This window comes from Blennius ocellaris (assembly GCF_963422515.1).
Source record: "Blennius ocellaris genome assembly, chromosome: 5".
Lineage (NCBI taxonomy): Eukaryota > Metazoa > Chordata > Actinopteri > Blenniiformes > Blenniidae > Blennius > Blennius ocellaris.
Window position 1 is genome coordinate 17,491,462 of NC_137654.1, and position 21,119 is coordinate 17,512,580.

Here is a 21,119-nt window from a genome sequence, read left to right on the forward strand (position 1 = left end):
GTTTATTGGATTTGTATGTAGACAAGATAAAAAAAAACAATAGATAAGAAATAATGGAGAGAGAGTTAAGAGGAGATCATTCCACTTTCAAACCAGTACAAGTGTTCCTTGAGATGTAACGATAGAGCTGAGTAGTTAGCCCTTCTGTGTTGAATCATTTATTTGTTCGGTAATTATTTAGTTCCACCAATATAAGTGTCATTGCAGTGTTGTCTGCTCTTTATGACCGACACTGGGTTGGTTTTCTGACAGTGTGGTGTACAGTCTTTGGGACACACCAGGCTCTGTCTGAGGGTGTGACTGGGCGTGAAAGATATTAGGATGTGACTAATCTGGCCCAGAAAGAATATGAAAATATGACAGAGATAATGCCACGGTCATGGCACAACCTTTTATCAACATGTTTAGCAAAGAAAACACAATACGAAAGTATTCTGGTGCAATAGCAATTTTTGGTAACGGATTCTTTGTGTCTTGTGCTTTTTCTTCCACTGACAGTGAGAGAGTGCTGATGGGAGGTTGAGCACCGGGATGTGATCGGACCAGTAAAGATGACCCTACTGGCAGGCGATGGCTCTGATTATGACTACAGTGCCCTAAGTTGTGCCTCTGATATTTCTCTGAACCGTCCTCCCCAACAAGAGGTGGAAGCTCGCAAAGGAGTCTTCTACAAGAGGGCACAGCCCGCCCCTCAGCTCAGCGCCATCCAGGACAACACAGCACTGTTCAGCGCCCGTAAATTCTACGCCATCATCAATGTGGGCGGCCTGCGCTACCAGCTGCCGTGGACCACCTTGGAGGAATTCCCCCTGTCTCGCCTGGGCCAGCTGCATCTCTGCAGCAGCTTCGACGAGATCATGCAAATCTGCGACGACTACGACGTCACCCACAACGAGTTCTTCTTCGACCGTAGCCCCTGTGCCTTCCGCACCATCCTGACCTTCCTGCGAGCCGGGAAGCTGCGGTCGCTCCGGGAGATGTGCGCCCTCTCCTTCAGGGAGGAGCTGCTGTACTGGGGCATCCCTGAAGAGAGCCTGGAGTGGTGCTGTCGCCGCCGCCTGCTGCAGCGGATGGATGAGTTTGAAGCAATGGAGAGGGCAGAGGAGGAGGAACTCCTGGAGGATCTGTTGGATTCAGACAGCAGTCACGGGGAGACTGCAAAAGAGTCCAGACTCAACTGGTGCATGGGAAAGCTAAGAGACATGGTGGAGAGGCCTCACTCGGGCCTCCCGGGGAAGATCTTTGCCTGTTTGTCTGTGCTGTTCGTCACCATCACTGCTGTCAACCTATCCATCAGCACCATGCCTGCCATGAGGGAAGAGGAGGAGGAGGTGAGTAGACGAATGACATTTAGCTTATCAGATTTAGACTAAAGAGGTCATGTCATGGTTTTAGGCAGCGAGCCAATTTTTGGAAAAGAAGGCTGAAAAATAGTGGACGTGTTGCTCAAAGCCTGCTAAAACATGTGTACAATGGTCATCAATACTTGTCACATCTAATTTAGCCTAAATTCATGTTTTTCCAGCAAAATATAGTGAATTATTGGCTCCAATACACAACTCGCAACAGACTTTCTGTTTGTATTACGCCCAGTAACGAGCAACGTGATTGGTCAAATGATACCATGTGGTAAAAAACATTTTTGAAGGTGGCCTCTGATGGGGACGTAATTCTCTAACAAATCTTGATTAAATAAAATGCTGGGGAGGAATTCAACAATAATTACTCTTTTATTCTCCTCACACAACTCCAAACAGGGCCCTTGAATAGTTATGACTGTCTGGACACAGTGTGTTTTATTGAAAGAACTCCAATTTTTAGACATTTTTTAAGCAGATTTAAATTGCATTGCTCTTTCCTCAAAGAAAAACTGGTCTGATATGACCCAACACCATGCTGTTGGGTCATATAAGCTTTTGTAAGTGAAAACAAACAACAATAAACTGAGGCTGCTTAGAGATGGAAGCACTATTTTTCCATGCGAGAAAATAATCTTTGAGAACATCTGTGTGCTTTCATCAAATGCTCCCATTATTACGTCTGACTTCAACCACAATCATAATTAACACCCAGTTTCCAGTTGAATCAAAGGAAAATGTTTGAGCCGCATGCATTATCTAGTTGAGGGATAATGTGCATGAACAAGTCTGGGATTAATTAATTTATCTCTCGCTGAGTCCAAAAAAATTTAAATGCAACCACATTACTTTCCCTTTTAGAAAAGAAAACTTCAGTAGTTCTCAAACTTTCTCCATTAACTGGGTCTTGTTCAGGAAATGAAGTACAGGCACAGATGGATTTGTGGTTTGGTGCAGAGCCACAGCTTTTTCTGTAGAAGGAACTGCTTGCTGTATTTCATGCGCTTGCAACATCATTCAATTAAGTAGGTCTGTGTTGTGTTTGTGTTTTTTATTCCGTTATTCACTGTGTGGAGCTCTGGTACCACGGTTAGATAAAGACGATTTACAGAAAACTTTGGTATTAGTGTTCCAGTAAAGTGAAAAACTTAAATGTTCACGATGTTCATGATGTAGTGACATGTTAGAATGACAGGATTAAGTTTAGGGGTATAGAGGGTTTACTCTCCCTCCAGAGTTAGGGTAAAGATAAAGAAAAACAACACCTCAGTGATGCCTTTACACTACATTCAGGTATATCTAAATAAAGAAGTTGAATTGTTTATTTTTGTAATATTCTGATTTGGGTATACCTTTCTGTACAGAGTGTTCACATTCTTCCTGTGCATTTATGGTTTAAAATAAGCATCTGAGGTTAATCTGTGACTCTAACATCTCCAGTGAGCCACAACCCTGAGGTGGGTAAATCCAAAAGATAGCTTGATGATGCAATATTGTAATCATGTTACCACAAAGATAGAAAAAATAAGCCAATAAAGAACCACAGGATGCAGCTAAAACAAGCTCTCAAACATCGATTAGATACAGAACAATCTGAGTTCTGGGAAACTGTAAGAAAGGAAGAAGAAATGTGATTCATGTTATGCGTCTCGGGGGAGTTGCAGTATAATTTTGCCTTATCTCATTTACTCTGTATTCACACTACCTCGTTATCAGTATCTCTGCATTTTTCAGTTTAATTAGAAGTGCCAATGTTCTCATCCTAACAGCCTCGTCACCTGTAATTTGCCACAGTCAGAAAAGAAAGCATTGCAGACAAAGTGTGCAAGTGTTCCTGTGTGTGGTAGGTTCAGAGAAGCGATCATTCTGCTGAAAACACTTCCTTATCTGAGTGTTATGTAAGAATTTTATCTGCTTCACATCACAACCACACACTGATTCTAGGAAAGCGGAACTTTCCCTAAATTATTTGTGTTCTTGAAGATTTTCAACTTGGTTTTAATGATTGTACCATATTGTATTTGACATAACTTTGGTTCCAGCAGATATTCTTTAAAAAAAAAAAAAATCCTCATAAAGTAAGCATATCACTGAAAGGTGTTGATTCTCTCTATTAGGAAGTTGGTCACAGAGCATCACACATGCTTCATAAGACCAAGCATTAATTCTTGGTTCAACGTTAATCCTTCGTCATATATTCCATTATTCTTTAAAGCTCTTTAGATCCATGTACATTTTATTTATATCCCGCTACTGTAGCACTACAAGACTGCTCCAGTGTTTAATTACTTTATGAATATATTGTTTTGTTCATATTACTGACTTAAGTGTTTTCATTTTAGTACACACACACACACACACACATACACACGCGCGCACGGCCTATGCGCTTGCATTTCATATTGAAGTGGCTCCCTCTAGTGACGACAACCACAGGTCCGTCTGAAACATCCCGTGAGAAACTTTCTTCAGTTTACAATTGAATTTTATTATTCATCCTTTGAGCTTATGAATCGTGAAAATCCACAATATAATCTCAAATATTAGAATATTTGATAAGATCAGATGCACTTCCAGTTTTTGTTTTTATTTCAGTATGTCTTAAATGAGAAGCCACATTTTTTATTTATTTTTTTTTAAAATTGATACTGTATTGTATTGTGAACCTACTGATGGTCACATCTTCATCCTCTTCCTCTCAGGGCATGTGCTCCCAGATGTGCTACAACATCTTCATTGTGGAGACGGTGTGTGTGGCCTGGTTCTCCCTGGAGTTCAGCCTGCGCTTCATCCAGGACCGTAGCAAACTGACCTTCCTGCGGCAGCCCCTGAACCTGATCGACGTGGTGGCCATCCTGCCGTACTACATCACACTGGTGGTGGACAGCACCTCCAATGAGGAGAAGCGGCTCGGCTCGGGGAACAGCTACCTGGACAAAGTGGGCTTGGTGCTGCGCATCCTGAGGGCCCTCCGCATCCTCTACGTGATGCGGCTGGCTCGCCACTCGCTGGGCCTGCAGACCCTCGGACTGACGGCACGCCGCTGCACGCGGGAGTTCGGGCTGCTCCTCCTCTTCCTGTGTGTGGCCATCGCGCTGTACTCCCCTCTGCTGTATTTGATCGAGAACGAAATGGCCGCGACGCAGGAGTTCACCAGCATCCCCGCCACCTACTGGTGGGCTGTGATCACCATGACAACGGTGGGCTACGGGGATATGGTGCCGAGAAGCATCCCTGGTCAGGTAGTGGCGCTGAGCAGCATCCTCAGCGGCATCCTCCTGATGGCCTTCCCCGTCACCTCCATCTTCCACACCTTCTCGCGGTCCTACGTGGAGCTGAAGCAGGAGCAGCAGAGGCTCCTGCAGAGGAGGACGCACTTCCTGCTGCGGAGCCGCATGGCCGGCCTCGGCAGCAACCTCTCCTTGGAGAGTGACATGCTCTTCCCCATGGGGGCGTCTGACGCCAGAGAAATGGACGACTGAGGCTGGAGTCACAAGAAAGGACATGTTTGTGTTGGAAAATGAAAGGAAAGACGAAAGGACAAAAATGTAGCACAAAAAAAATTATAGGAATTTTGGTTGATTATTTCTTTGTTATAACAAGACGTCTTGACAAAAACTCTTATCCTGTTGGAAAACCTTCAAATTCTTCCACATTTCTGAAGAGCATGCATGTGTAGAACGAGCAGCAGAGATGGTTATCAGGAAATATCTTCTCCGGCAATGCCCCATTCATACAGCTGGGATAGTGACCAGTTAGGAAATTCTCATTTCCTCAGTTTGAGGCATTCACATGACATGTGACAAAACAAATAGCAACATGGCTGCTACCAGAAGTGTTGCTTTATTGCTGCTGTCAGTGTTCATCATCACACACAACAACAAATGTGTTGTACATTTTCACATTTTCACTGATTTCTGCAGTTAACATGCAGTTGATACAACAGCTGATTTAAAGATTTAGAATTAAAACCACAGGTCAATTTCACTGAAGTGGTGATAGAACGAGATGGCATTAACTCTTTCTAAAACCACGTGGGGTTGAGACATCAAGATTGTGAAACCTTTCTAAAGATATCTATCAAGAGTTTTAGCCGATTGGAAATAGTTTGAAATGCAATGTCATATTGACAATTTTTGGAACTTGGATCATTTTGGTTCATACAAATACAATTTACTTGTGTTTCTTTAAATTTGACATGACACAAATGTTCTTTATTTCTGAATATCTTAGAGAGTACCAACCATTCACATTTCAATAATCTGATCCAATTAACATTAAATGTCAGAATAACTTGTTTTGCATTGACAGCGAAGATTGTGCAAATCTTTCCCAGCTCTGCTGTCCATCCCCACAAATGCATGCGCCTTACAAATCCAGCACAGTCTAACCTACAAATGAGATGAAAAGGCTTTCCAGCACCACAAGATTTATTGCCAAACAGTTTCATTAAATCAAAGAAATAATAACCCAAGCACAATTGTCCTTGCATTTTGTGCTGTTTAGATTGAACGTTGTTGAGTGTAAAATGAAAACAAAAGACTTTGATTCTTCCCAGACAAGCAGCTCGCTGTGTAGCAGTGTAAAATTTCACTCAAATATTACTGTAAAATGATTTTTAATGCTAATTTTCTCTGGAATAGACATTGTATGGCACTTACCTACAATACTTACAGCCATACCACCTTAAAAAAAAAAACTTACGCAGTATCAAATATAAGCCCCAAAATCTCAAGCATACCAATGACCTGCACGATTCTGACCCTCAGAGTTAAAAATACATTGTGATTCAGAGATAAGAGCACTGCTGCTTAACAAAAGACACAGGCACAGCAGTGGCATGACTGAACCACAATGCGATGTCTTCATCTCTGATTTCCATGGATTCTTTAGTGGCTTTGTTGATATTGTGAGCTCCTGAGTTATTCAGTGTCACTAAATGGAAGATGCCGTTTGCTTTTTGTGAAGCTCCATGGAGCATAGTTGAAATGTGATGTTAGTCCACTGATTATTCTCTGAAAACTCTCCAAATTATGTTAGGCTTGTTCCTAATTCCCCTTTCCGGCGCAGTCGGCATCTAATTATGAAGTGTTAATTGTCCTTCTACTCCTTGAGACTCCTTATGCAATTCTTCCTGAACACTTTCTGGGGATGGCATTATCGTGCTTGTATTTACTGCAGTCGCTGTGCGTAGCTGTATATAAATGATTTCTCTCTTTAAAGTGGATTTGAGTGCAGCTCTTTCTTTCCTGTCTATTGCACCTTCGATTTTGCTTCTTGTCTTAATTTTAACTTTTTGCCGTGCTATCTCAGAGGGAGGTTGTCTTGCTATCACAGACGCAGATTGCATGTGGCCGTCATCCAAACCACCAGGGTCTGTTTTCCCATATCTAAACATAGACTGTAGACAGACATAACCAATTTTTTTTTAAAATCTTTTCTCACTTTGTGAGCCAGATTTGGGTTTAACAACAAAAGGCAGGTATATTGATATATTCAGTGGTAAGAGAAAATATGGACTACTCAATCATGAGCATAAAGTTTACCTCAGACAAAGAGAAACCTCTGTGAAGTAGACAATAAGCCCAGAGCTCTACTTTTTGACATTTAAGTCCCCAGATTGTCTCAAAAAAAGGCTGTGAACCTCTTCTCCAAACTGTGATTGACAAGAATATTACTGTGAGTCCTGGCAGACACTTTCACTGACTTAAAAAAGCAGGAACATTAAGCAAGAAATACATTCTCCGACTCAGAATTTGAAAAAGTGATCTATTATTGTATATGTACATTTTCTACATGTGCAAATGTGATTGTAATAACCACAGAGCAGGTGGGCTCCTTCATCCCGTCGCTTCACAGATTGGCATATTCCATCACAAACACACAGGTGGCAAGTTTAAAAAGAAACCTGCAGGACTAAAGACTCGTATGCACTAATTGAACAAACTTCTTTGCTTACATCCTATTAGTTTCATGGAAACTAGATCATGGTGCTCGTGATGTTTTACCCTCCTGTTTGTCATCAAGGTGGAAAATGTTCCACCTTTAGGTTTTAACTGCAGATCTGGTTCAATAAATTGCACATGCATGTCCCAAAATGTAGTTTATGCAACAGGAGCTGACTCAGCTCAAACATGAAACAGCCCCATTTACATCTGTTTTTTTTAATGTGGGATATTATGCGTACGTTTATTACATAGTCAGACCTAATGTGAGCACATTCAGGGTTTTGAATGAATACAATGCATAGAGTGTAGAATATAGAATACAAAGAGTATTGGAACATTTTAAATGCTGGTATTATGAATGCAGATTTTTGGCAGTTGAAGCCACTTCAGAGGAAAAACACACACACACACACACACACACACACACACACACACACACACACACACACACACACACACACACACACACACACACACACACACACACACACACAAACCAGCAAATTGGCTTTACAGTCTATAATAAAATATTGTTATTCTCTAATTAAAAGGGTTGTTGTACATTGCACTGATATTGGAAAATATCTGCCCTCTTTGGAGTCTCCGGTAAGGCTTGGAGCCCTGGGTAATTGCCTATTGCCAATTGCAATACCTCTGAATTGAGCATTCTTGTAGATGTGCGACTGGATCTGATGAGCAGGTGACAATAAGAGAAACACTTAAAGTAAAGCCTGAACTTCCATTTAGGCAGATAATTGGTTTACATAATGCTTTTTACTGTACTTGCAAGTAATAGTACAGTAGTTATTTTTTAATTTCAAAAGAGACTTTTCAGAAATGTTTTACCTTTTAATAAATCATGAATCACATTGACATATAAGAGATTTACCAAGTTTGAGTTCACGAATGTAGAGATGTTTTTGAATAACATTTGATTAATTAATATAGAAGTATTTGCAGATATGCGTGATCAATTATATTTCCTATTGATGCTCTTCGGGAAAACCCAGTTACATTGTATTTTATATACAAAAAGGAAGAAAGAAAACTCAGCCTTCACTACAAGAGCAGGTTTTGACAACTGTAGATGAAAAACTATAAGGTTTATTTAAATATGTATTTATTTAATCTATTTATTTATTTATTCCATGCACTGTGAGCTGACCAGGATGGGACAAGGCTGATTAAAATTAAATCCCTCATGTTATAAATATAGTACTAAATATGACCAGTAGATGGCAGCCTTGTGTGTTTATAAACATTCATTCCAAACAATCCCCACTTTAACTTAAAAAACAAATGGTTTAGAAGTGTTTTTTGTTTTTGTTTTTTATTTGTATACCCTGAAAAACTCCAAGTTGTGTGTGTGTGTGTGTGTGTGTGTGTGTGTGTGTGTGTGTGTGTGTGTGTGTGTGTGTGTGTGTGTGTGTGTGTGTGTGTGTGTGTGTGTGTGTGTGTGTGTGTGTGTGTGTGTGTGTGTGTGTGTCAAATATTGTTTGGCTAATCTATCAGATTGGATTCACACAGCCTTTCATTGAAGACCAGTGGGTGGCAGCATCGAGTCACTGAAAAAGAACGAGGTCATAAAGGCTGTTAATTTTTTAACACCAAATCGGTGTATTTTGTGCTTTGTGTCACTGTAATTAAGTAATAGGCAATTTCCTCATCATAACAGCCACTTTCATTGTGCGTTACTCCTCTTTTGATTCGTTTTGAGTCATTTATTGCAACAGGAGATCAACAGATTCAGACATTTGCGAGATCGAAGACGCATATTTAATCTGTATACGGTTTGGCTTTGACATGAGTCATGATCCAGACCAGGATCAGTGGTGTGAGTACCCGGACAGGACCACGTCTGAACCTGCGCCCCCAGGTGAGGAGGGGCTTCCCAGACACGCCATTCACCAAAATCTGAGCTCCGTTCCTGCACAAAACCGGTCGGACCAATTGGGCGCCGCGAAATACCCCGGAGTCTCCTCCCCCGCCTGCCTCGCTCACAGCTCATCCCGGTGTTTTGGTCGTGATTTGGCGTCTCAGCACGGCGGCAGACGGGCAGATCTCCTCTCCAGGACCACCTCGGGCTCAGACACCTGCGCGCTTCCACTTTCCGCGTGATTTTTACGCGTGGAGGACGCGTGTTTTCGACGCTTTTGGTGATCACCGCACCTCCGCCTGAATGGGATCCATATAGGTCGTCTCTTCCTGTCGCACCGACTTGTCTTCCGTACCGAGCCCCGATTTCTTTCTTTCTTTCTTTCCCTCTTCTTCTTCTCGAGACATCCGGATCTGCGATCTTTTACGCGTGTCTGACCTGTTCGTGGATGATTTCATGAGACGTCCCGCTGTCTGACTGATCACCGCAAAGCTCCAGCAGCCGGACTCAGGGTGAGTGGCCCAAACTTGTTTGTTTTACTGTGACTGACTTCAGTGAATTGACAGGCAAGCAGACGTGGGGTAATAAATTATGAATGGAGAGTCGGATTCTAAATATACAGATATGCACCAAGACACTGAAGGAAAAATCTTGACTTTTCCTTTAATATGCGGACTTTACATCTTTAGATGCCTTCTCACATTGTTTTACTATAAATTAACTCAACTTTAAATGAGTCACCAAGGCTTTCCCATAAACACCAGATGAACTACACTATGTGCTCTGCAGTGTTTCGGGGAAACAGCCACACCTTTCCAACTGCACATCCTTGATTTTTTTTTTTTTTTTTTTTTTTTTTTTTTTTTAAGAGGAATGGCTCCCTGGGTGGAAGCCAGCCAACCAAACCTGGCAGCCCTCGGCAGTGGGACTTTTTACGGGCTCCCCACCTGCTGGACTGGCATTATTTCCAGAGACAGAACAACAGAGGGCATTTAATCAGGGGCGGAACCAGAGAGGTTTAAGGCAGGGGGGTGTGGGGGTGTGGGGACACAAGGAGTGCCAAGAGGTAAAAGTTGGCAGACCACCCAAAAGTGGTGGGTGTTTTCCCCTCTTTTTGATATTTACACAAGTAGTTAACACTCTTTCCTAATAGTAAGAGGGTCAATGGTTCAAGTCCAATATTGAGAGTTCTGTTTGTGCACTTGTTTGTGTGAGTTTACTTACTAATCATACTTTATTAAGACCCATTAGGAAAGTCCTATTCATCTTATTTCTTGGATGGCACATTCGGGAACTACAGAAAGCTGATAGGCGTTAAGGACCCCACAGTGGTTAAGTGTCCGCTTTGGGAATGGAAGCAGCGAACTTCTGATCCCAAGTCCGCTTATTGAGCCTTGAGGCCACTGCTATTACAATTCTTTGCATATGACCCATACTGTTTTATATAGATTAAAATAAAAATAAAAAACTGCTGAAATAATTAATTGCATATGCAAATAATCAAAAATCTATTGCCGTTTAAATGTATTTCACATGTAAATTGTGGTTTTCATCAGATTAACTTCTTTTTAGGTGCACTTGTATTTCTTCATCAAGATAAATATTTTTTGTTTGTCAAAAGGGTCATTATGACTTCATTTTCCACTGAATGCATGAATATTCTGCCCCTATAGTTAATTTTTTTCTCTTCAATATGTGTTTCTTTGGTCCAGTCCGAAAGCTTTTCAGCACAATCCTCCAATAAAACTCTCTCATCAGTGTCACTTATCCCATAGTGTAACATTTCTTCTTTTACCGTGAAAGTATTAAAGAATCTCCCTAATATGTATTCATTCAAATGCATATTAGGTTCAGTCCTACACACAGTTGATTATAAATTTGTGTTTGATTTACAGGTATAATTCAATAACTGGTGGCAAATGAGATCACACTGCAATCGTAGAGAATCCGGCCCTGCCTTTGATAACACACAAATAATGAACTTTTAATTTTTGATTCTAAATCTCTTCTTCCCACACACTTAAAAGACACGACAGTCATATTTTTAGAATTGGTTTCTCCTACTCACCGTGACTCAAAGCTCCAAATATTGACTCCAAAGTGGTGGTAAGTTAGAAACATCGCTGGCTATACCTAATCCTCCAAGTGATTATACTGTACAGTCTGTGTTCTATTGGAGGAAAACTGGGCCCGTGTCCTTCCATAAGTTTGTGTGTTAACACTGATGTGTATACTGTACACATCGGGCCTTCATCCACCTTCAGCTCTCAGATCTGCTGCTGGAGAACACAAAACCTTGTTTAGTCCGGCCCAGACAAGATTTTCCCTCAGACGCTTAAATAGCGGCCTGTCGGTTAGCGCTGGACGTCATCGTGTGACATACTTTCCTTTATGACAGTTCAGATGTGACAGTCCTCAACACACACACACACAAACCTGCTGTACCACTGTTAGGTCATACTGCTGCAGCCTTTTGATCAGCCCAAAACCTAAATATTATGTATAAACCCTCTGCATGTTTGTGTGCCAGCAATCCTCTGAAATTTGAAACACTTCTCCAGAGTCAAATTTTAAAACATCTTTTGTTTTTTTGTAATACTATTTTTATTTATTTTTTTAAGGACGGTTGATTATCAGTAGTGCATTTGGCTAATCTGCAACAGATTTAATGGGTTTTTTTTTTCTGTGTTTTTTGTTTTGTTTTTTGGAGGGGTTTTTTCCTGATGGATTTAAGATATTTGGCAACTGACTGGAAAAATAAAACATTATCTCTCATGGATTCAGTATTCTTGTATTTATCGTTGGACTTGTGACAAGCCGGCTAATGCAGGGATGAGGCTCAGTTATGTATAATCGCTCCCGGGTGATGTCTGGCTTTATCGGACATTGTACTTTATTCACACCAATAACAATGTTTGACAGTGAATTCTTTGAACGTATGAACACTGTAGTAATGCACAAACACTAAGGCTCCATATCCATCATAGAAACACTTTTCTTTTAACTATTGCACCTATTACAAGTGTGTATGGAAGTTACTGGACATTCATGAATTACTTCAACATTACACAAGAGTAATTTGGTTTGCGTGTACTGAACTTGTCACGGCAACAAAAGCTAACTCGTTATTGTCAAGTCATTACGTTTGACTGCGATCTCCATTAGCAAAATTAGCTTTGGTGAGCTTTAGCTTTTCTCTTAAAGGTTACTCTTCCACTAATACCCTGTTTACTCAATGTCTGCATATCAATGGTTAAGCTCAGCTGCTTCTTTGTGTCTTAGGTTCCTAAAGCTGTTTCATTAAGGAAATGCTAATGCCCACGTTATAGAGCATCTGCCTCCCTCTACCTGATGCATCTTCAGATGACTGTAAAGAATCAGGCATTAGACTGACTCGCACAGTGCTGACACTTCAAGTAATGTAATTGTAGCTCAAACAAACGTAATAGAAGGAATGTATCAAAAGGAACCCAAGAGAAACGACTTCTTTTTATATTATCAGTACTTAAAAGAAGTAGCCGGTAACTGTAAGCACATGGCTTCAGTAACTTGTGAAACGTGGCTTATAAATACTTTCACCTGCTGTAAAATGAATGTTGCCAGTTTCAGCAGGCTATTAGCATGCCTCCCACCATCCCACCATCCCACCATCCCACCACGCAGCCAACCAGTGCGTGAGGGAGCGTTTCTCAAAGTGGTACGAGATGGACCATTGTGCTTTCTAGCTGCCAGATTTCAGACTCCACGGAGGGGGACCTAATGCTCCTTGGAATCCCATGAATGCCTTCCAGTGAAAGCCATAGATGTTTATGTCAGCTCCAATGAGACTAGGGGAAAGTGGCTCTCGAGGCCGAAATTCCTGCTAATTGGCAACGTGGCTGTGGACTGGCCCCTTTGTTGCCCCTTATAGTGGAGTGATCTGTCTGTCAGGGTGATACACTGGGCCTGGCATCAATGAACTGCTTGTTTCCTCGGCTATTCGGCCCGGGAGATTCAGTGGAAGACAAGTCACTTCCACATTCAGAAATTATCTTTGTGCACCTATTCAGGAGAAGTTTTCAAATCGTCTCTAGTGGGGCAGGAGACGATTTCTTCCGAGTCCTCGCCAAGGATTTTTGCTGTTGCCATGCGCATTTCTCTGCACTCAAGCAAACTGAGCAGCTGCATTAAACAGAATCCGCTCTAGCTGACGGTTTGCTGAGTTCATCATTTGATCTAGCGAGTGTCCCACTTTCCTTTAGGTCAGATGAGGATTAATTGGCTTTCAGCTCTTTGGGCATGTCGTAATTATGTGTGATATTATGACGAGGGAGCCGACAGGAGGAGCAGAAATCAAACGGGAAAAGCTCAGGAATGGCTGGACGGCGGATGAATGTAAAAGACTCTTGACATTGGTTGGAGTAGTAGTAAAATAGCAGTGCTTTGTTGAAACAACACACTATTCCCCTTTGGCTTTGGAGCACTTAACAAACAAAACACTTCTGTGATGCCAGCATCAGCCTCTCGTCGGTCTGCCAGTGAGAGGAGAGTAAGTGAAAAGGAATCCACGCACAAGATTTGCGATGGCTTCCCGCTGACAAAACCCTTTGAATTTTTCATGTTGCAGACACAAAACTTCTGTCGCTCTGGCCCAGATTTGGTGCTAATTAGTGCCCGGCTACATTCAAGGGCATGCGGCTGAGCATGAGAATGCCTGGACCACCTGTTCTCACCCCCCCTGTCTCTCCAACTCTGTCATACTGTATCTGTCTCTCTGTTTTAAGTGAAACTGTCCCAGTTTGACTCATTTCAGTCGGGGGCTTCCTCATAGTGGTGTGGATGGGAGCCTGAGGCTTGCATGTTCTGTCCAGCTTGACTGCAACATGCATAACAGCTCCTATACACGCTAAAGTTTGTGTGAGCATGCCATAACAAAGTCATTTTTGATAAATACAGACAATTATATGATGGTTATGCCTTTTTACTTTGAGATTTGTTCTTCTAAATAACAATTGTCTTTCTCTGTCAATTGATTGAAGTATTTCAATTAGTTATTTGCACATTTTTTGTGAATTAATCAAGTTGGGGTTTTTTTTTTTAATTGAAAATTGTATCACTGTAGTATTTGGTCTTGTTTTTTTTAAGTAGAAGTCTTGTATCAGAGTTTAATGTAAAAGCTGAACGGCAAGGATGCACAACTGAATACTTGAGCACGTCGGCGGGAGCTCGCCAGCCATCTGAATGAAGTATCTGATAGTTTTTGATACAGACGAACAGAGGGGGGCTTGTACACTCCCAGGATCCCCGTCCACTTCCTGTCCCCCTGCCCTGGGAACGGGCCAGGGTGACACAGGCCACGCATCCCCGCTCAATCCGCCCACTGTTGCCTCTGTGGAAAAGCCTTCGCTCTCACACCCTCATTCCCATCACTCTGAGTGCGGTTCTGGTGACAGGAAAAGCGTCTTTGGCATTTAGAGAGAGATGCCTCTATGTGTGGCTTTGTGTCGGCGCAGCTGTGTGAAGCCGGTCGGGATGATGAGATGCTGGGAAGAAACCCCCCCCCCCCATTTAAAACGTGAAGCTCTCTGTCCGCTGAGAATCACTGCAGTGTGTGTTGACATGGGAGTTTTTATGCAGATCATGTACATGGCAGAGAGCAGGCTTGTGCTGTTATGTGTGGTGGTGTTAGTACAAGAAATAGGTTGACTGGACAAACTGCACAGTCAGGACTAACCATTGAAGAGCATGATAATATGTTCATAATGCTAATTAATCTAGTGGATATTTTAATCAATGAGGACGATTCTAATTAGTGAGCTTAAATTTGATGTGAATGAATACTTGTGGATCTACGAGCTCAGTGATCACATGCTCAAGTGAATTCTTCTCTTCAAATTATGATTCTCGCCTGCCTTTTTTTTTTTTTTTTTTAAATAACTACCAGCTGCAAATGTTGGTGATCATTTTGTTCTTCCATATGAATTTTAACGGCTTGGCAGCAAAACTGTACGAACCAAGTTTTGTGTTTATGTAATTGCTACTGTGCAAAGTATTATTAGCCACTTTTAGGGTGTTGGTGCTGCTGCGTCATGTTAATTATTAAAGCGCAGGTGTGATGAGTCAGAATGTACTGGTGATTGGGACGTCCTATAGTTTAGGCACGAAAAGTTGACAGTTCAGACTTTTGCGATTCATATATTGTGCATGCTGACATGGCATAACTCAAATATAGATATATTGTTCATCCCTCGAATCACTGTCATGGAACGGATCGCAGGGTCATTGTACATTTTGTATGATTCTTTATCTTTCAGTTAATTTTCGTATTTGATTGTGACTTCTTGGCCCCGTTTTGAGTTCCCTGGACTCTCGGTTTGTGTGAGTGTTGGCGCAGGTTGTCCCTTTATTCTCAAGGTCAGCTGTTCGATTCCCAGCTCCCAGGGTGGAAATGCAGTGGGGCGAGGTGCCGAAACGCACTTCCCGATGATGGAGGTCAAATGGCTTGTGTCGTTATTGGTGTGCATGAATGAACTCAGTTGTAAAGCACTTTGAAAGTTTTTTTTTTTTTTATTATTGGTTATTATGTACCTGAAGTTCCCACCAGCAGCATTTCAGAAGTGGAGCAGTTTCTAGGTATTATTTTGGGGGTGATTGTTGTGCTTTTATTCATCTGACGTTTAGGCTGACCTTGTTTAAAGTTGAAATAATGAAGTGAAAAACAATCACTTGTTAAGACTTTGCAGTGTAGTAGAATTCCATCTGATCGACTAGATTTGTTGACATATAGAACCTGAATTCCTTGTAACATAATTTATCACAATCTTGCATGATTAGTCACCAAATGTGCAACTGTAGAATGTACCTTTTATCATTTGTGTTACTTTACCTTCGTGTGTAATATTGGGTGTTTCAGTGGTGAGCATTTTCATCTCTTGCTAGGAATGTCTCTGGTTCCGTTCTGTTTTGAATTTGCATGTTCTCTCTCTCTCTGTGCATGTATGGGTTTTCTCCAGATTCTCCAGTCGCCTATCAGCACTCCACAAACCTTCAGTTGAGGTAATTTGGTTGGATAAGTGGCATAGAGGGCCCTGGTGAAACACTGCCAGTAACCTGTCAGTGCTGTGTTGTTGGGTTGTTGTTGTTTTTTTTGTGATGGTAGGAAGTTGCAGGGTTTGTTTTCCCTTGGCTCTGACCCCTGGTGTCCCCTGTGGCTGTCTTGACGTAAGCCTAGATGAGATACTGAAGCGAGGTCAGCTTCCTCTTTTCTCAGCGGGGGCAGTTTAGTGAACAAACCTTTCCGTCGCGCATAAAAGCTCCAGCCACGCTGCCTCCTCGGTAGTCTCTGCTGATTGCAGGCATCTCAGGCAGTGTCTCATTGAGCTTCACCGCCCCGCTGGGTTTCATTTGAATATTCAAAGCAGAGCCCTCTGAACAAAGAGGTGGTTTAAAAGTAAAAGCAGGAAATCGCACCCATGTTGGGTTGCCATCTAATCTGTTCTGGAAATATCAAGGCAGGGAGCAGCTATATTCTGATGAAGTGTGGCATGGGTACATTTTAATATTTTACTGTAGCTGCATTTCTGCTGCTTTTATTGGTCTATCTCAAAGGGAGCAGGTCTGGGATCATTGTGTCTAGTTGAATCTAACCAAAGCAGCTATTTAACTGTAGGATCGGCATGCTTTATTCATGGTACATGTGCACAGAAGCACTGCTTTGGCCTTGTTTCTTAAAGTGACGTCAAAAATCCAGCCCTGCTAATGCAGGAAAAGTATTTGTTCAAGATCAGTGAATAATAATAACAGAAGTCATTCCAAAGACACACAAATAGTAGCAGAAGTGTCAACTAATCAGTGACCACAGTGGGACATCCTTTGCATTTAATTCTGTGTTGAGAATAATCACCAGAGGCTGGATGAACAACTGCAGTGTGTGCGGCGACCTTCAAAAACATTCTTGTTCTCACATCGTGTGAATCACGACTACTAAATTCTGCTTTCCCTTTCTCGTCGACCGGCCGTGGAGGGAATGTTTCTGGGGTAGGTGGCACGCGTGGCTCGGGGCAGCATCTGAACATCCTGAGAGGAGGACGCTGTCTCTACCTGCATCCCATACATTCCTGCTGTGGGCTGTGTGAGCAGGAGAGCGGTTGAAACTCGCCTTGTGCTCCACTCGGCATTCCTCAGCCATGACTGAGCTCGATCGCACTGCTGCAACAAACCTGGGACTGCCACAGTGCACACCTGGCTCACTTTCTCACATGTGTACAATGGTAGTTCCTAGTGTTTAAACCAGTGCACGTGGTGAGCATAAAAGCCTTTCTATTTTTATAGTAGAAGTGAAATAAGTAGTTGAAACCCTACTCCTTCAGATAAAGTAAAAATACTATGTGGCATACAATGAAGGAACCAACGAACATAGTTGCTCATTATGGGCCTGAAGTACTAAAATGTGTATAAAAACAAGAAAAGAATTATTTCTCACTGACAAACTGATCTACTAACAGGGCGCTATGAGGACTGTGTCTATTGAGAAGTCGTGTTTTCTTTTATAAGCAAAGCATATCGAGCATGCACACCAGAGAAATCTAAATATTGGGAGGAGTTTATGTGACTAGATTAATTTACAAAATGGTGTGATGTGATTTACAACTCTGTTTATGATTGCGTGAATGTTGTCTGTTAAACTGAGTTCAGCAAGTAATTGTAGCTAAGCAAATGCTTACAGACATTGGTAATTTTTTTTATTATTTTGGTGTTGATTGACTAGTTACCACAACTGACCTCCAGTGATTAGGCATTTCTTTCCATATGCTCAGTGTTGTAGTGATGAAGTATTGGTGGGACACGTCAGCTGACTATAAGCATGAGTGGGTTAGCGTAATAATGGACTCTGTGTCTGTTTAACTCTGTTAAACATTTAATTATCAGTAGCAGTCTCATTATTGACAACAATATTGGAGTTACAGTAAAATGTCTGAGGTCCTAGAGTGGTCTAAATTAGAATATTAATTGTATCACTTTTCAAAATAAATGTATAAAATTCGCCATTCTCCACATTATCCAGCTTTAAATCTCCTGATTTATATGGTGTCTTCTGCACTTCGTGACCAGCAGTGTGAAAAGAGGAGGTTTTATTTCTCAATGAGATTTTTCAGGATAAAAACAAAAAGTAACACTGTGTGCTACAAATTGCACATTCAAATAATATCGAAGAAACAGAGTTATGAAACATCAGGCTATAAATGTGATTTAGGGCTTCCATAAAAAAACATATTGAAAATGAATATGACATGAACAGTGCTGCTGTTTTCATATTTCTGGTTTGTGAATTTATTTTGAAATTCATTTCAGCCCACTGTAACATTTCAACCTTCAGCAGCTCTGTTTATTTGCTGCTTCCTGATGTGGTCAGGACTTGCTTATAAAGGAGATTGTTAATCTCAGTTTTTGACTAGATGGTAGTTAAGAAATTGCGAGTCGTATATTTCACACCATCACATCACCACACATTACATATACAGTATATTCATGTGTGCCATATTCCCTGGGGATGGATTAGGTCTTAGATTTGAGAGCTGCAGGGATTTCTCTCTCTGCCTTGCTGTGCAGATGAGAAGTTAAACGGTAGAAGCCCCCAGAAAGCTCCGGCTTACTGAAGCATGAGGCACACGGGGGTCTCTGTGGAATTGAGCAGATCAAATGGTGCCTCTTTGAAATGTGATGAGAAGGGGTGAATTTAAGGGTTTGCTATCACAGTACTTCAGTTCACTGTAGGCAACACAAAGCCGACGCAATAAAGCGTACACCTATGTAATGTAGCGGAGGATTTGATGTGCGGCTTCTGCATCTCTCGGGCCTTTTTATTTCCCCATGTTAAACATTTCTCTCGATAGCAATGTTCCTCACCTCTTTCAGCTGACGGCTAATATTTAGAAAGCCATTGTTTTCGCTTTTCTTTCTCTCCTTCACGTGACATACGGCTGACATCAGAGGAAAAGAAATCCTTTATTTCCACAGTTTCTTCAGAGAAAGGATTGAAAAAGAAGAGAGGATGGGGATAAACTGAGTGTAAGGAAGTAATGTGGGGGTGGGGGGTCAAAGCTCCTAAGGATTATCTTTTTCTACTCCCCCCTTCCTCTTCTTCTCTCCTCTCCACTCCTTGTTTGAGCACATGACCACAGCTAACATCAGTCTCAGTTCCCATAATGACCATATTTAGATGAGTGCAGCAGAGCAGGGTAGCACCAAGGAAAAGGATACGAAACCTTCGCTGGAATGAATCCCACATGCGACACAACACATCGCTTGTTGGCAGAAAAACCCCAAGTTCCACCCAGTGCACTAGTAAACTACTGTCTATTCTTTGTATTATAATACACCAGAGAAAACGGACAAGACAATACAGCAAACACCCCCAGGTCCCTGCACGGCAGTCACGGTACTATGGATGCCAGAAATGCCTCAGATCTCAGTTTTTTAAGCAATGATGGAGCTGCTGCTTCGGTTGGATGCGTGTCTGCATTCATCACGAGTGACACGGGAGCAGCTGGAAAGACCTACGGCCATGAAATGCCTGACTTGGCATCTCGTGAATAAAACTGAATGTTTAATTGTGACATACGAACTGTTGGTTGCTGAGCGGGAATTTGTTCTGCCGTTTTGCAACAACCCCAACAAGCTCAGTGATGTAATGTCCTCCGTCTGAGCCCATGCCTGTTACACCTAGTCTAGGAAGGTTAATCAGAGGCCTCGCCGCACATCAGGTGTGAGTGAGTGTTCGCCAGGTGGCTGCATTCAAGGCAATCCAAACACGGCTGCGAAGGTGAGAGTTTCACAGCAGGATTATCAAAGGCAGAAAAGCTGCAGCTGATGTTGGGTGAAGATGGGTCGCAAATTGGAAAGATATCCAGTCCATTGCAAAGCAAACACAGAGGGACCAATATTTACACATACTCAGTCATTAGATAACCTCAAGTGCAAATCTTTGAACTTTAGGGAGATATCAAAGTACCTGGAGACAGCCAACAAGTGCAAAGCTGCACACAGAATCCCTCAAGCCCAACATGGAGTCAAACCAAGCACTTTCTCACTGTGAGGTGAGAATGTTATCAACAACATCCCTGTATAGATTGGCTTTGGTAATGATGCGGTAAATAACTGCACCCGCACTGATATTCATGCAAATCTACCTGACAATAGCCTGGAGGAAATGTATCAACCATGGGGGAATCTAGGGAGAAAAAAAACTGTTGTCTCTCTCTATCCTATTAGCATGTCATCTGTTTTCTGTAGCATTAACTGAAGTTATTGTCTGAACTGTCACTATTTCACTATCACTTTGTCTACTGGCAGAGGGGGGTAATTAATAAAAGCAACATTAAAGCTGTAAGTAACATGAAGATTGTTCAGTTTACATGCAACCCAACACGTGATAGGAACTGCTTCCTCTTACTTGCATCAGAACCAATCGGCTAAATAACACGAAGAATGGGCCAAACATCCTCTTCCATAACCATTATAAATGATACAAGAAATGTGTGACATTGGTTAACGCCATGACTTTTGGTTACAATGACTTAAAATCCTAAAATAACCATTGTAAAATTTGTAACACAGTTCCATGTATGGAAACTCTTTGTTACTGTTACTGTGGATGAACGGTCGAAGAGCTGCTCTGTGTTGTTCACCAAGTCAACTGTTAGCATTAGCAGCTGTTACCGTTTCATGAAATCCTGAAAGCAGGGTTAGCAGCTTTCTGCCGTCGTGTTCCTTTATTCTGTCATCATGCGGGGAATTTTTCCCTGACATGTTAAGATGTGTCCTGCAGTGACGTGGCTTCTTCTTCAATTTTGATCACATTGCTGCCTCTGGGAAATGGGAAGTGGCAACTCGACTTTTTGCCTCGTGGGCTTTTGACGTAATGTTTGGGGGCTGACATGGATGGAGGCGGAAGGTTGA

The 21,119-nt window shown here is 41.9% G+C and overlaps 2 protein-coding genes across 3 annotated transcripts in view; both read left to right on the forward strand.

Annotated features, from left to right (window-relative positions):
• Positions 1-551: 551 nt before the first annotated feature.
• On the forward strand, positions 552-4,840 carry kcng1 (potassium voltage-gated channel, subfamily G, member 1; the record flags this gene model as incomplete). Its single annotated transcript, XM_080496036.1, has 2 exons — positions 552-1,331; positions 4,061-4,840. 2 exons carry the CDS (start codon positions 552-554, stop codon positions 4,838-4,840), a joined length of 1,560 nt encoding a protein of 519 aa, XP_080352162.1.
• A 4,518-nt stretch (positions 4,841-9,358) lies between these two features.
• Positions 9,359-21,119, forward strand: part of src (v-src avian sarcoma (Schmidt-Ruppin A-2) viral oncogene homolog) — a 36,713-nt gene continuing 24,952 nt past the window's right edge. For both annotated transcript variants that reach the window (XM_080496744.1, XM_080496745.1), the window contains exon 1: positions 9,359-9,694. The gene's annotated coding sequence lies outside the window, so the exon portion shown is untranslated. The remainder of the gene's footprint in view (positions 9,695-21,119) is intronic.